The sequence below is a fragment of the Monodelphis domestica genome, chromosome 5 (genome assembly GCF_027887165.1).
Source record: "Monodelphis domestica isolate mMonDom1 chromosome 5, mMonDom1.pri, whole genome shotgun sequence".
Classification (NCBI taxonomy): domain Eukaryota; kingdom Metazoa; phylum Chordata; class Mammalia; order Didelphimorphia; family Didelphidae; genus Monodelphis; species Monodelphis domestica.
In genome coordinates, this window is record NC_077231.1 from 17,265,294 (window position 1) to 17,282,951 (window position 17,658).

Sequence of the window (17,658 nt, forward strand, 5' to 3'; positions counted from 1 at the left end):
ATATGCCAGATAAAAATAAGATTATTAACAGAGATGGTGCTATAATTGAAAGGAATTAGGAAAGAGTTCCTACAGAAGATAATATTTTAGTTGGGAATTGAAGGAAGTAAGGAGGTAGAGAAGAGGGAAATTTTTTGGGTATAGGACAATCAGAGAAAATGCTGGTAGATGAGAGACTGAGTATCTTCTTTGTGGAATATAAAGGAGGTCAGTGTCATAGGATAAAAGAGTATATGGGGGGACAAGGTTTAAGAAGGTTGGAAAGCCTGGGGGAGGGGATTTAGTTATAAAAGACTTTGAGCATCAAAAAGATTGTTTTATATTTGATCCTAGAGGTAACAGAACCACTGGAATTTATGAATTAAAGATGAAATAGTCAAACCAGTGCTTTAGGAAAATCATTTTGGTGGTTGGTGAGGATGGATTGGAGTAGGGAGAGTCTTGAGGCAAGTAGGTGTAAGGAGGGCCTGAACCACCATAGTGGCCCTATGAGAAAAGAAAAGGGTGCATATTGATGATATTTGACAGGCTTTGGCAATACATTAGATACAGAAGGAGGGGGTGAGAGATAGTGAAGATTCAAAGGTGACACTTAGAGAGCTGGGGAGACTGGAGAAACAGTGATGTCCTCAAAAGTCATAGGGATGTTTGGAAGCAAAAGGACTTTGGGGGAAAGAAAATTAGTTCAGTTTTTGACATGAGTTTAAGGTGTCTACTGGACAGCTAATTAAGAGATGTCTAAAAAGTAGCTGGAGAGGTGAGATTGGAGGTCAGCAGAGAGGTTAGAGTAAGAGAGATAGATGTAAGAATCATCAGTGGTAAACAAATCTGTTGCAGTTGATGAAATCAGTGTGTGGTGTAGTATAAAACAAGAATTGAAAAGGGTCCAGAAAAAAGCCCTGCTGGATACCTATAATTAGATGGCTGGATAAGAATCCAGCAAAGGAGATTGAGTTTGATAGTTAGAACCAGGAGAGAGCATCCTGAAAACACAAAGAAAAGAGAGTATCAAGGAGAAGAGGATGATCAACAGTGTCAAAGGCTACAAAGATGTCAAGAATGATAAAATTCAATGGACTAAATCCCTCAATTTGGCAATTAAGAGATCATCGGTAACTTTGGAAAGAGTATTTTCTTTTTTTTTCCCCCATTATTTTATTTGGTCATTTCCAAACATTATTCATTGGAAACAAAGATCATTTTCTTTACCTTCCCCCCCCCCCACCTCTCCCATGATTCTACTGGGTATCACATGTGTTCTTGATTCGAACCCATTTCTATGTTGTTGGTATTTGCATTAGAGTGTTCATTTAGAGTCTCTCCTCAGTCATATTCCCTCAACCCCTGTAGTCAAGCAGTTGCTTTTCATCGGTGTTTTTACTCCCACAGTTTATCCTCTGCTTGTGGATAGTGTTTTTTAGATCCCTGAAGATTGTTCAGGGACATTGCATTGATCCTAATGGAGAAGTCCATTACGTTCAATTGTACCACAGTATATCAGTCTCTGTGTACAATGATTTCCTTGTTCTGCTCCTTTCGCTCTGCATCACTTCCTGGAGGTTGTTCCAGTCTCCATGGAATTCCTCTACTTTATTATTCCTTTTAGCACAATAGTATTCCATCACCAACATATACCACAATTTGTATTTACCTTCCCTATCCCTTTTGATCAGGTCTATTTTTGCTTTGGCTTTGTCAGATATCATGATTGCAACTCCTGTCTTCTTTCTATCAGTTGAGGCCCAAAAGGTCTTACTCCATCCTTTAATTCTAACCTTGTGAGTATCAACCCGCCTCATATGTGATTGGAAAGAGTATTTTCAATAGAATTCTGATGTCAGATGCTAGACTATTAGGGGGTTAAGAAGAGAATAAAGATTGAGAAAATGGAAGCACCTACTGTAAATGAAATTCTTAAGGAGTTTAACCAAAAGTGAAGAAGAGAAATAGGAAGAAAGGAAGTAGAAGGGAAGAAGAATGCATTAAGGAGAGAGACAAAAGGACAGAGAATTATCTTAATTTGAGTACAAGTAGATACAAGTAGAATCTATATAAACAAGGAAGAAGAGGTAGGAGGAAGAGGCGATATTTGAACTTCATTTTTATTTGAACTAGTTCAAAGAAGAGAAAAATACACACATACAGTTGGGGATAGAAATGTCTTTCACTCAACAGGGAAATATCAAAGCAAGGAATAAAAACAAAAGGGAGGAATACAAGAGAGAAGGGTTAGACTTAAGCATATAAACTCAAAGGAGTAGGAAATAAGAGAAGAGAAAGTATAAGGAAATATAAAGAAAGGAAATATATAATTTATAATCTCAACAGTGAGTGTGAATGGGATGAATTCATCCAACAAATATAAAAGCCTAGTAAAAGGAATAAGAAAGCAGAATCTAATCATATGATATTTACAAGAAAAAAACAATACAAATTTTCACATGGAGTTCAAAAAAGTAGTTGGAGCAAAATCTATTGTACTTAATCTGAAGTAGAAATGGCAGGTGTTGCAATCATGAACTCAGACAAGATAAGATCAGAATTAGACTTAATTAAAAGGAAGAAACAGAAAAAATTTACATTTTGCTGAAAGGCAACAAAGATGATGGATTATTGTGATTAAACATACATATGCCAAGTGCCATAGCATCTAAAAAAAGTTAAATAATTTAAGGAGGGAAATAGACAGCAACATTATAATTTATTCATCTCAGATCTAGACAAATCTAATAAAAAATTAAAAATAAATAAAAGACACTAGAACTTTAGAAATGGTAGATTCCTGGAGGCTGCTGAATGGAAACAGAATGGGGAGACAGAAAGGAAAGGCGAGAGAGGGCAGGAGTGGGGGAAGGGGAGAGAGGAGAGACAGACAGACAAAGAGAAGAAATAGAAGGCAAGAAGAATATGTTGAATGAAGAGATTACAGGATCACACAAATTTTCACTTAATTTGGGTACACACACATAAATCCTACAAATAAGGAGGAAGAGTGGAAAGAACAAGTGACATTTCAACCTTACTCTTATCTGAAGAAGTTGGGTAGAAATTCATTTCAATCAATAAGGAAGGAAAAGGGAAAATGAAGAAAGGAAGAAGAAGGTTATATGTGTGCATGTGCATTGTGCTTATACATGTATGAATATGCACATCTATACATATAAATATGTGCACATACACACATAATATTTCTCAACTGAACATGATAGTTTTATAAAAATCAATCATTTCTTCGAGCCTAAAGGTCTCTCAAATTTATAGACCACAATGCAATAAAAATAAATTTAATAAGAGGTCACTGCTGAAATGATTAAAACATTTTTTCAAAAGAAGGAATTCTAATAAATTTATTCATAATAAAGCATTAGAGAAGATAATTTGTTATTCTTTCTTGGAGAACTAGCATTTTATAAGAGAATCACAGTGTGAGGTAGCTTAGGAAATCACCACCCAATACAGACAAAATGAATTTCTAGGCACAAGTAGGAAGAAATAAGCAAGAAGAGGGTTTTTTTTCTGACATTCATCAAAGCATATTGATAATGGATTTGGAAATGAAAGGGACTCTAGGTAATAACTAGTACAATAGTTCCCAGTCTGAAAGTCTTGGAATTGTCCTAATGGATCCATAGGCCATGGAATTTTGCCATTTTTCATAAAGCATTTTCCAAATCAATGGATACTATTATCAGATTTAGAGTGAAAAGAGACCTCAGAGTCTAATCTAACCCCTTCATTTTACAAGAAAAATGTGACCTAGATGGTAGAAGTACTCTACCCAAGTTCATACTGCTATTAAGAAGAACTGTAACTTTGAACTCAGTTAGACATTCCATATTCAGGTAACTTAGTCCATATTTGTAATAACAATTTTCACTATACATTTTCCAAAATTATAAGATGCAAACCATCTCCTTTCCTCCCTTCCCTCTCCTTTCTTGGAGATGATAGGTATTTTAATCTAGGTTATACATACTTCCACGTTGATCATTGAGAATACACATATAAAACCAAAAACCCCAAATAAAAACACAAATAAAGTGAAAACCTTTAATCTTTGATCTGACTCCAACAAATCTTTCTCTAATGGTAGATAGCATTCTTTGTCATAAGTCCTTTAGAACTGTCCTGGATCATTGTATTACTGAGAATACCTATGTCTATCACAGTTGATTATCAAACAATATTGCTGTTATTGAGTACAATGTTCTCCTATTTCTTATTGCATCAGTTCATGTAGGTCTTACCACCTTTTTTTTAAACCATCTCACTCATCATTTCTTCTAGCACAATAGTATTCCTTCACCATCATTTACCACAATTTGTTCAGCCATTCTCCAACTGATGGACATCCCCTCAGTTTCCAATTTTTTTGCCATCACAAAAAATTTGATGCTATAAATATTTCTCTCTCTTCCAAGATTTATCAAAACAAGACAACTGCCCATTTCTGGTAATTCATATAGCTATAAACAATAATACCAGGAAAAGAAAAGGCAACTAAAAAAGTATTTCCAGTGAAAATGAAATCTTGGGCAAGAAAACAAAGACTGTAGAAGCCCAAGTTGTGTTTTTCTCACTAATGCCCACTGAAGGTGAGGAATACTGAAGAGGAAAAATTAATTTGGAAAATAAACAGCTGGCTAAGAAGGTGGTATCTGAAAATGGCATTTCAATTTCCGTATCAGGGTTTAAAATACAGGAATGACAGAATCTTGGCAGGAAATGGAGGATGCATAACACAAGCTGCTGGGAATATATTTCCTGGGTGTCTCACAAATCTAACCTTTAAACTAAAAAGAATAAGGGAGGGAGAACATTGTGTATATGTATGTGTGTGTGTTCTCCAAGTGTGTTCTCCATCATTGAGAATAGTTACAAAAAAAGGAAAAAATAGTAAGTAGTTCAGACAACTAAGAATTTGGCAAGAAATCCATAAAATAAAACTTTTAATCTCAAATTCCCATTTGCAAACACAACATTTAGACGACAAACAAGAGCAACTAGGGGTCTCATTCAAGCAGACACACTTGACCTCGAGGCTTGGTGGGATGCCACCCAGGTCTGCACCATGGTTCTGGATTTACCTTATTCAAAAGAAACAGAACGTTTTTTAAGGGTTGGGGGGAAGTAGGAGTAGCACTGGATGTTAAGGAGTTAGACTATAAGAAATCCAGGACGAAGTATGTCTGGGTCAGTCAGTCAGTAAGAAAGGCAAAAGATAGTTTCTAGTCTCAAAAAGTCCACAGTCTGGAGGTGACTCAGTGGATTAAGAGTCTAGCTTAGAGAAAAGGGAAGTTCTTGGGTTTAAATCTGGCCTCAAGCACTTCCTAGCTTTGTGACATTTCATTTAAAGCAAATTGCCTAGCCCTTACCACTTATCTGTCTTTAAACTAAAACAGAATATCGATTCTAAGATAGTATGTAAGGCTTGTGTGTGTGTGTTTTTAAAGAAGCTCACAGTCTAATGGGATAGGCAACCCAGCAACCCACAGATGAATCACATGCAAACTATCTATCTATCTATCTATCTATCTATCTATCTATCTATCTATCTATCTATCTATCTATCTAAACTAACTATCTAAAGATAACTAACTAAACTAAACTAACTAACTAAAGAAATAGATTGGAAATTATCAACAGAGTAAAAGCATTAGAATTAAAGGGGGTTGGATTCTGGAGAGCAATGTGGAACTTTGTCCAAAATGTTTTAAAACTGTGCCTACTCTTTGGTCTAACAACACTAGTAGGCCTATATCCCAAAGACATTTTTTAAAAAAGGAAAAGGACCTATTTGTATGAAAATATTTATAGCAGTTCTTTATTGTGGTACAAAAGAATGGGAAATTGAGGGGATGTGTATCATTTGGGAAATGGTTGAACAAGATGCAGTATATGATTTTATTGTGCTATAAGAAATTATAATTTCAGAAAAACCTGCAAGGACTCTATAAGTCCTTCTGATTCTGATGCAAAATGAAGTGAGTAAACCTAAAGAATATTACATATAGTAATAGCAATATTATATGATGAACAACTGTAAATGACCTAACTATTCTCAGCAATAGTGATTTTTTACTAATAGTGATGACAATCCCAAAGACTTGTGTGAAAAATGCCATCTGCCTCCAGAGAAAGAACTGATGGAAGTCTGAATGAAGACCAAAACATATTAAATTTCACTTTCTTTCTGCCTTTTTTTTTTGAGATCACTTCTACAAAATGAATAGGATGGAAAAAATGTTTTACGTGACTGCATATGTAAAATCTCTAACAGGCTGCTAACCATTTCATGGATGGAGGAAAGGGGGAAAGGAGAGAGGGAGAAAACTGGGAACTCAAAATTGGGGAAAAAAACCCAAATGTTAAAAATTGTTTTTACATTTAATTAGGGAATACAATAAAATATTATTTTTAAAATAATTAAGGAGGTGGAGTGAGAAAGGCTTCCTGTAGAAGATGGGAATTTAATTGGAACTTGAAGGAAACCAGGAGGCACAGATGAAGGGGAACAAACATTTCAGGCATGCAGGATAGGCAAAGAACATGTGAATCCATTGCCTCATCCTCAAATGTACAAAGTATAGTACATTCTCATAACCATCATTAGATAAATCTCCTGAATCTCAATTTCTTCATTTGGAAATGAGCTACATGGATGCCACTAGAATAAACAATATACCTGTAAAGCAGTGAAAGCTCAGGATAACCCATAAGAATATAGAGAATAGGGGGCAGCTGGGTGGCTCAGTGGATTTAGAGTTAGGCCCAGAGACAAGAGGTCCTGGGTTCAAACCAGGCCTCAGATACTTCCTAATTGTGTGACCCTGGACAAGTCACTTGATCCCCATTGCCTAGCTCTTACTACTCTTCAGTCTTAGAACCTATTCTAAGATGGAAGGGTTTTTTAAAAAAAGAACATAGAAAATAAAATAGTGACTACTGTAAAGGGGTCACATTATAATTCACACTGCATATTTCAACTGGGCTGAAAGCAATGACAATTTCTTATTTTAACTTCAATAGTATGAATTTGAATACACAAGACCACATTAGGAGAGTCAGTATTCTCACTAACTGGGAATGTAATGAAATGCATTCCCACATGAAACACTGACAAATGAAATTTACTGATGTTTGCTATTGTTAGCCTGGATAGTCTTTTAGAGTGAAAGATTTAGTCAATGAAAAACAAAAACAATAGGAGCAGTGAAATGATTTTACCTAAATAATCACAATTATATCAGCTCTCATTTATGTCAATATTTGTTGTAAACACACATGTGAAGATCAGAACTACATCTGTAAGACTAAAGAAGAACCTAAAAGCTGATGAGCACTACAGTGCTCCTGGGGCATACATATTAACTAATCATAAGAGATAATGAGATAATCAGCTTTCGTTGGTTAAATGCCTTTTATTGCTACTGTATACACAATCCAAAAAGGTAATTATTATAATCACAAATGTCTACAGCAAATTAGTTCATTTGAAAATCCACTGAGAACAAAGGACTCCATCCAGGACTCCTTTTTAAAATTATTGTCTATATCATGTTAACATATGTTAAAATTCAGCTATAGTGCATGCATATTTGGGGAGTGAGTGGGAGACGGCAGTGATGGAGTGGTACAAAATCATCTTCAGCAGCTCATATTCAACATGAACATAAAATTCACTGCAGGTGCAGATCACTGCACCTAGGGCTATAACTAAAGTTTAAGATGTCTTCCCTCATATAGGAGTGATCTTTGATAGATGATAAAAGCCTTTGTTTGAGGAACCATAGAATGACATTTCAACTCTAAAGTTCTCTGAGTCCACCCTTTATTGATCTAAGATAAAATGAAAGTACGTACCATCTAAATCCACATGACAGCTATTGCCAGAGAAAAGCAAAGGCTGTTGGAATCTGGATGTTGGCTCACATCTAGCTAGGGGGATAAATACTGGATATTCTAACTACATACTCTCTCTCTCTAATTAGTGATATGGAATCTGAAAGAATTAGTGAATTTCTAAATGTATTTCACTGCCTCCCTCTGGGTTAACCTTTTTTGTGTGTCAAGGACCCTTTTGGTAGTCTATGGACCCAGCCTCAAAATACTATTTTTAAATAGTTGAAAGAAATAGTAAATTTCAGTTAGAGGTTAGTGAAGATAGGATATAATTATTTTCCCACGCCAATTCACAGACCCCTCTGAAATCTATCTGAGAATCCCTTATGTTGAGCCCCAAGTTCAGAACTCAAGTTCTAAGGTAGAGCTTTCCTAGCAATGGAAAGCTGCCCTTTGAGGTGTATAAACAAACTACTACCTGAACAGAAGTTTTACACTGGCTTGACTTTAGGTCATTTAGGTAGTTCAACATATATGCAGTGTGCCCATAAGCTTTAATAGTTTTCATTGCACTATTTTTTAGATGTGCTACATATTTGTCCATACATACATGTACATAAGTGTGCAATGCAGCCACAGCATGTACCTACATGTATATGCACACATGTGCATGCATGTATTTTATATATAAAGATGTATATAAATGCATGCCTGCCTCCTTAGAAAAGAATCTTGGAGTTAAAAGAACTCAGATTTAGTCTCAGTTTTTGTATTTATTAGCTGTATGGTATTAAGCTAATGGCTTTACTTTAAAAATTTTTTCTCTTAAAATCAGGTTTTGTAAGGAAAGCACTTTATAAACTTTGTGTTGTTGCTCAGCTGTCACAGTCACGTCTGACTCTTTATGATCCCATTTGGGGTTTTCTTGACAAAGATACTAGAGTAGCTTGTCATTTCCTTCTATAGCTCATTTTACAGATGAGGAAATTGAGGTTAATCAGACTAAGTGACTTGCTCAGGGTCACACAACTAATACATGTCTGAGGGATAGATTTGAACTCAAGTCTTCTCTGACTTCTGGTGCTATCCCTGTATCTACTGTGTCACCTAGCTGCCCCTTTGTAAACTCTAAAGAACTATATGAAAATATTATTATATGTAGATATATGTTATCTTATGTCTTTAGGAAAGTATTATATAATGACAAACAGGTAAGTGCATAATAAATAAATAGGAAGACCATCATTTTAATAGATGTTGCACCCAAGTTTTCTGTCTGTTAAAACCTTATCCAGTCTTCAAAGCAACTCAAATGCCACTTCCTTTTTGAAGCTCTTCTTGAATCAACTGGGTCTTTTTTATAACACATATATAGTTCTCTTATATGTTTCAATTTATCTTAAGCACAAGATCCATATTTGGTTTTAACTAAAGGACAATTCCTCTAAAGAATATAGACAGTAAGTTTCTCACGGGTACAGGAATTAGGCCTTCCACGTCAGTATCACCAGCAGAAATTATTGAGTGAATTTTAATAAAAAGTTTGCCCTGAGGTCACAGGCCACTGACGAAGCTTTGAAGTTTGCAAAGAAGAAGCCAGGGATGGAAAAAGCAGCAGGTCTTTATTATTTTCATTTATAGAAAGGGAAGGGTTAAAATCAATTTGAATCAGGAGGATCAGGAAGGAGGGGAAAGAAATGGAGCTTCAAATTCATACAAAAGGATATAGCTGGATCACACACAACAGGCAGGTGCATGAGATTCTATCCTTGTGAGTGGTTGTCAGGCTTCAAGTGCAAGGATCAATGAATGGCAAGAGAAGAAAAAGTGTTGCTAGCCCTTTGAGAGGTCTCTTACCTTGAAACTCCAATTACATCTGGGTTCCTATTGTCATACCACAGGCCAATTCAGCAATGCAGATGGAAACCAGTAGTTTGTAGGGAGAATGGGGGTGTGTGTGTCATTGGTTTCCAATTTCTGATGTCACAGTATGGAAGTGGCCAGGGGTTGACTAGCATGGTTGGAAATTTCCAGCACAAACTGTTTTATCATAGGATATTACAGATATGGGAGGATCAGAAAACAGAGGGAATAGTGATTCCAGAAGAGAAGGAAAGGCTGTTTAAAGGAAAGGCAGCTAATCACAAAAAAGGGTAAAAAAAAAAAGGGCAGGTATACACCAAGGTGGGAGGTCTTGGCTTCAAATCTGGCCTCAGACATTTCCTAGCTGTATGTCAATTCTAAGCCAAAAGGTAAGAGTTTAAAAAAAAACCCTCTTCCTACCTTCATCTCCAAAAGCTGAAGTATTTTTGGACTACCTTAATTTGGAAAAATGAAAAGCCAAAAAGCCAAAATGTAGGCAATGTAATCAGCTTCCAGGAGTGGTAGGAAGAAGTAAGCATTATTCTCATTATATAGAACACTCTTCAAATTTTCCCATGAAGTATCATTGTCTTAGAAAAAGAATTCACAGTAAAAAAAGTTAGAAAAAACTTCAAGGAAGATATTTCCATGAAATAATCATCTTATCTGAAAGAAATTGGCAAGGAAATAGGCTTCAGTCATGTGTACTTGGTTACTATTATAAAATTCCCCATTTAAAATATAACTATGCTTCCAGTCTCTTTTACCTCATTATTCTTTCCTTAATTATTTGAAAGCCAATGAAAATCTTTTCTAAATAAGCCATTACAAGGTTTTTGTTATGTTTATTCCTCAACTTTAAGATACAGCAATACCAACTGATAAGACAGAATGCCAATAAAATGATCGATCAAATTTGATATGAGATTTCCATGCTGCTATTAAGTATGACTCAGTAAACTATGCCTCACTTTTGGAAAACCAAATGGAGGATACAAAAATATTCAATTTTCAGAATTGCAAAACTAATGTTTATTTACATTATAACAGGATACTTTAAGTATATATGTATTCAATGCAGGATTTATTTAGAAGGCAAAACCTCAAGCATATTTAAAACAAGCATGCTAAAAATTCAGATGTTTCATTCTGCTTTAAAAGCGTATATCTCTTTTATTGGGCAAAGTATGACTCAATTCTAAGTCTCTAATCTACATGATCAAAACCATGACCTAGGAAGAAAATGGATAAAAAAAAATCTGATTCTATAGTACACCTAGAGTTCAGCTATCCCTAAATACTAGAGGGAATTTTATGAAAAACAACCTTGACTTTGAATAGCAATTTGCAATATGATAATAGGGTCACAGGTTTAGAATTGGAAGGAATCTTAGAAGGCCATTAGATAATCAAAGACAATATTCCTCAAAAGCAAAGTCAGGCTGTTCAGAATTCTTTTAGATCATTATCTTCTTTCCTTGGACATTTTCTGTCTTGCAGCTATCTGGACTCCATTCTCTACTCCTTTTGCTCTAAGAATTGTTATCAAATCATCACTACAACTGAATTTAGAAAGGGTGAGTCTGTCATTGAAATTACCTGATGTCTCACTCATCATCTCTGTTACTTCCCAACCAAAATACCCTTTGTGGTCACCACTTCTCTATATGTATTGTCTTCCAACTCATAAAAACCCAAGTTCTTTGAAGATGGGAACTGTATTGGTTTTCCTGTTTGTATCAGCATATAATAAGTACTTAATGGATGCTTTTTCATTCACTCATTTCACTCAGGAACTGGGGCAGAATTTAGTACTGAAACATTCAGTATTGGAGTTACAAAATATAGAAGATATGAGTGTATATTTAAAAAAAAGGATAATTAGGGGTCAAGGTTTTAAATGGTCTAAATAATGGCTTGCACTTTGTTATAGGAGAAATTAAGTTTTTCAATCACTTTTAAATGCAATTATAGTGTTGTTGTAGGATCAAAAGGGCCAAATGGACCATTAAAATCTTGGCAGCTCTGGAGAAAACATGCATTTAGCAAAATATTGAGGATTTTTTTCTCCTCTCCCTCTTTTCATGTCAGCATCCAGTCGAATGGCATCCAGCTGTGTGTGAGTCAACTGACAGGAGAACTGAAGAGAAAGCTTAGCCTAACAGCACAGCTTGTGAAGACAGTCTTGCTCTTCATCCTCCTGGATGGATTACAGTAACAAGTTTCAGAGCTGGGACTCTGAGGGAAGAGAACAAGAGAGATTTCTTCCAGTCCCAGGATAAGGATTCCTGCTCTTTCTGAGTTTAGGGATAACCCAGAAAAGAAATGATAAACTTACATTGGTATAGTTAAAAACAAAACAAAACAAAAACCCGTACCTTCTGTCTTAGAAGGTGGAAGAGTGATAAGGACTAGGCAATAGAAGTTAAGTGATTTGCTCTGGGTCATACAGCTAGAAAGTTGCATGAGTTTTTAATATGTACAATGTACAATTAATCCCTTAATATGCTCAATTCTTTATGTTTAAAACAAATGTACTAAGTGTATTAGCCAACCTCATTAAGGAAGATACCACAGCAATAGTATAAAATGATCTTTAAATCTGTAATCAGATGATTTGGATTCAAGTTCTGCTTCTTATATGACATTGGGTAAGTCACATAATCCCTTAAATTTTCTCATTTATAAAATGAAGAACCTGGACTAGATGATGTTGGTGATAAGTTCTAGATCTATGATACTATCGAACTTTTTTTTTTAAGATTGGGAACATTAATGAATAATTTGTGGTATTGCATTCCCCACTAACCACGTCTAAAGCTGCCAACCAGCCCTGAGCATATTGGAGACTGCATTTCACTCTCCTGCTCAAATAAGTCATAAAAACCCAAATTGAAATACCACAGCACTTTGGCTTCAACCCTCCAGAGTCTTATGCTGACTGTGCAGAATGTTCTTTTCTCAAGTGAACTTCAAGAAGATGCATAAATTCTGTGCACAGGGTGTGGTTTTCCTCTCATAGGAAAGCTCATTACAAAATTGGAAATTAGAAATTAGAAAGCATGTGCTATAAATTAACAGGGAAGAAGAATCAGGAAAATGTAATCAATTCCATTTTTTATGCCCTCATGAGCTCAAAAGATCACTGACATACAATGTCATCACATAACAGGTTTCTAGTTAATGCAATAATAAATCTTAATTTCAAAAGACCAATAAAATATACTTTTCTTCTCCACAGAGAAAAGTGGTGGTCTATAAGGTCTATAACATCATATATGCTGGCAGAAATGGCCAATGTAATAATTTGCTTTATTTAACTGTTTTTCTTAATTACAATGAAAGATTTATTGGGTGGTATTGAGAAATAACAATGAAGGTTTTTTTTTAGCCAATACATTTTTTTAAAACTATGCTAGTGATATAGCTAATGTAAATACCCTCTATATAAATTATTAGAATTGCTAAATTCTAAGTCTTGAGAAGAAGGCTGTTAAAATGTGTGTTTAAATAAAATTAAAAATAAATAAATAATATAAAATGTGTGAGTAACTATGAAGATTAAAATAATGATGATTAAAACTTGATAGAATAAAGAGCAATGGAACCTCAGAAAAAGAATTCCCCACCCTTACCCCAAAAGTGTTATTTAAAATAAACAAACATTCTGGGTTCACATGGCTGCATTTTAGAGGCAGGACTCTTCCTCTCCTCATCACATACTGATATAGACTACCTCAAAAGACCAAAAAAAAAACAAATTCAGATGAATGAAGGGCCTCCACAGTAGGTTGCAGCACTGAAGGTATGTGGGATTTGGGCATTTCTACACTATAAGGGGATGAAATAACTTGCACCAAAATACAAGCTGATCAACTCTCCCCTACCCCACCTATGGAGCCAGGGTCAAAGCCAGCTTGCTAGAATCAGCAGGCAAGCAAGAGGCACCTCTAGATCCTTGGCAGCTTGGCAGCTGACCACCACAGACATACCGCTGAGAACAGCTAGACCTGAGACCCCAGCAGGCCAAAGAGCACAGACCTTGGGAGCAGAAATAGCACAGAGAGGGGTGGCACATAGTAGAAGTTGTGGAGATGAGGTGACCTCAGGCAAAAATCACTCCCTTAGCTTCATATACAGAGAGCCTGCCCTCCTCACTCAGACTCCTGACTGGAAAGGGAAGGAAAAACCAGCTTAGAGATGGCGAACAATGCCTAGAACATATAACTTCCAACCACCAAGAAGATCAAGAAGAAGGCTTTGATCCTGGATAAATTTTATGGAAAAAAAAATCCAGACTACAGAGGAAACAATTAAATGCACCCAAATCCTCCAAAAAATGGAAATTGGCCACAAACTCTTAAATAATTTAAATATTAGATTTTCAGAAAAATGGAGGAGTTTTGGCAAGAAAATTTGGAAATAGTTCAAAAAGAAAATAACAATCTAAAAGACAGCAACTCCCATTTGGAGGAAGAACCCCAGAAATCAAATGAAATGATAAATAAATTGGAGAACACAATTAAACAGCTGGAAGCTATGAAAAGCAGGATAGACCAAGACAAAGAGATAATAAGGAAAAATAATCATACAAAAATATTCATAGCTGTGCTCTTTGTGGTAGCAAGAAACTGGAAAATGAGGGGGTATCCGGTGATTGGGGAATGGCTGAACACATTGTGGTATCTGTTTGTGATGATATACCATTGTGCTGAAAGGAGTAACGAACTGGAGGAATTCCATGTGAACTAGAACTATTATAGCTCTATCCTTTATAACACCATCTTGATACAAGCTTATTTTAAGGTAAATGCAACTTATTTAGCCATTCCCCAATTGACAGGTATTTCTTCAATTTCCAGTTCTTTAGTGAAAGGAGCAGAGCCAGGAGAACAATGTACACAGAGACCGATACACTGTGGTACAATAGAATGTAATGAACTTCTCTATTAGCAGTAATGCAATGATCCAGGACAATTCTGAGAGACTTATGAGAATGAACACTATCCACACTCAGAAAGTGGGAACATAAATGCAGAAAAAAAACCCATATGACCAATTACATAGTTGGATAGGGATATGATTGGGGATGTTGACTTTAAATGATTACTCTATTAAAAATAACAATGATAGGGAAATGTATTTTGAACAATAATACATGTAAAACCCAGTGGAATTGCTTATCCGCTCCAAAAGTTTGATGGGAAAGAAAATAAATCATGTAACCATGGAAAAATATTCTAAATTAATTAAATAAAAAATGAAAAAAATTACCTTAAATGCTGTTAAGCAATGCAGAACCAGAAACAGCATCACCACAACCAGGAGAAGAGTGGCTAAATTCCGTACATCCCATATGGTCTCAATCAAAGGAATACTTCCAACCTGCCAGTCATAGCATAAGGTAATTGGTGCCAGCAGTAACCAGGTGTTGAAAGCCAAAAGGTAGGAATAAGTAAGGAATCTGGAAGGTAAAGAGGGATTAAAATTAAATTTAGTCACTTTAATATTGTAAGACCAATTTCATTTTTCTTGAGTTTCATTCTGGGCAGTTTTGTGGAAAAATTAACTGTTTTGCTCCTGTTATAGTAGTCACTGAACCAGTCAAATGGCATTCCTCAGGAACCAGGCCCATTAGGTCTCACTGGACTAATGGAGAAGCCAAGGCATTCGAGCTGAGGCTAACGGTGTGATTCTTGTAGTCATAGTCTGTTCATGACGGGCACTAACACTTAAGTATGACTTCCAATGTACTGTTTCCATTTCACAGATAGAGGCTTCCTCTGCTCTAAGAAATCATTTTGTACCAATTGGTCCTAAAGACAACACTGGATAAAGGGTATGACTCTATGTCATTTATTCAATAGCAACGAGGACCCAGTAATGAATAAGCAAATACTATTAAAAATATTGTAGAGTGAATAGTTGTTTCAGGAAGCTTGTACTTCCAGAAACCTAATGATCATTTGGTCTGGCCATCACTAATTACCCACCAAAATCTCCATTTAGCCAGGTCTTTATGGGCAGAGATCTCCAAAAAATAAGGGTCAGAAGGGAAAGGCAGGTGGATGGCTTTTTTTAGGTCTTCCAAGGCTGTGTATTCTGTTATGGGTTCCCCTCAAACCAGCAGACCTGTGAATGACCTGGCAATGGTGGTCATGATGAAACCTAGGGAGAATGTGATTTCTCTAAAACCCAAAGAATCTAATACAATTTTGGGTTTCCATTCTAAATAGTTTGAAAATGTCAGTAGATTGTTCTGGACTGCATCCAGAATCATTTAGGTTTTCTTTATCTACTGTACTCAAATTTTAAATAAGTGGGCTAAACTTTGAATTATTTTAGCCCTTCATGTCAGCCTCTAACCAACCTAGATCACTTGCCTTGCCACTTTAGCCTTCACATCCTGTCATTAATATAGTAATGGACATAAATGCCCTCAAGAATTGGGATCTCATTTAGATCTCTGCCCATCAGACTGTGATTATATAAAGGAAAGTTAATATAGTCCCGAGGAAGGGAAGCAACTAGGTAGATTAGTGGATTGAGAGGCAATCCTACAAATGAGAAGTCCTGGGTTCTAATCTGGCCTCAGACACTTCCCAGCTGTGTGACCCTGGGCAAGTCACTTAACCCCTATTACCTAGCCCTTACCATTCTTCTGCCTTGGAACCAATACCCAGTATTGATTCTAAGATGGAAGCTAAGGGCTTAAAAAAAAGAATTGTCTCAGATATTAGCACGACAACTTTGTTTATTCTCTTTAGTTCGATGGAAGTTTCTTAGGTGACAGCTGCCTTCCTTACTACATACACAGGGTTATCGCCTGGGAATTTGGAAGACCTCTCTCATCTCCATCACTAGAAATTAATGAACTTTTATCACTTCTGGGATCTTGTATTCTTTGGTGTTAACTACATACAGTATCTTAGATAACTCCAAAGGTCTCCATTTGGCCCTGCTGACCAGTCTACTAAAACTATCTCTTTGAGGAATTCCACCCCCTCTTATAGCATCCCATTAGGGAACTGACTATAAAAAGAATTTGTCAAGTCCACCAGCCTTTAAGTGCTCACTCCATGTAGTCCTCCATCTTGTTGGTCAATTGTCTTTCTTTTTGCTTAAGTTTCTGTCTCCTGTGCAAAAAAGAAAGACAATTGACCAACAAGATGGAGGACTGTATATTTTTTCTAATGCTCATAATAACTCAAACCTTTTCAAAATAGGAATTATATGTGAGAAATAAAGTAATTCCAGCAGTTTCAAAATTCTGAGACACGAACAAATCTAATGAAGTAACGACTTAATGAACTAAAAATAGAGAATGCTAATCTCTAACCCCTGACTCCTACCCCACAAGCTACCAGACTCCTGCAAAGCACAAGCTAATTAACAGTTCTGAAACAGAACTCCACTCTGTCCTCGCTTTTCTGTGCAATGGAAAATAAAATGCTAGAAGATTTTTCTGCCTAAGAAGGCAGTGTGTAGCAGTGCTCTGTACTTCAACAGTGCTCAGAAAGAGATCTAAAGAACAGAGGGAAATGGGTCAGGGATGCCAGCATATGTGTAGTATTACCAGACCTAAAAGAAAGGTATCTAGCTGTGGCCAATTCTGCCTCCCCAGAAGCTACTTGGCAAAAACACTGAGATTGTAAAACGTGAATTACATAATTGGGGAAGAGGCTGAGATTCCTTTGAAGTCTAGCCTTCAGAGAAAATGCCGTCAGAGGGGAAAGAGGTAGAAAATGAAGGATGGAGAAACATAAGGAAAAATATTGAAATTGCCAAACATCTCAGGGAAAAGAAAATTCAATTTAAGACCTTGAATAAAAATAACAGAGAAATATGAAAGAGAAATACAAAACAATAGATAATATATTAATAACAGAAAGGAAGATTGCCTCCAGATTATGTAAACAAGTCAACACCTATGAGTAAATAAATAGTATGAGT

General features: G+C 36.0%; 1 protein-coding gene across 3 annotated transcripts in view; it reads right to left on the minus strand.

Annotated features, from left to right (window-relative positions):
- Nucleotides 1–17,658, minus strand: part of TMTC1 (transmembrane O-mannosyltransferase targeting cadherins 1) — a 291,956-nt gene that overhangs the window by 146,113 nt on the left and 128,185 nt on the right. For all 3 annotated transcript variants that reach the window (XM_056797671.1, XM_007502836.3, XM_007502837.3), the window contains one exon: nt 14,980–15,169. In XM_056797671.1, the coding sequence (XP_056653649.1) occupies nt 14,980–15,169 (190 nt within the window). The remainder of the gene's footprint in view (nt 1–14,979; nt 15,170–17,658) is intronic.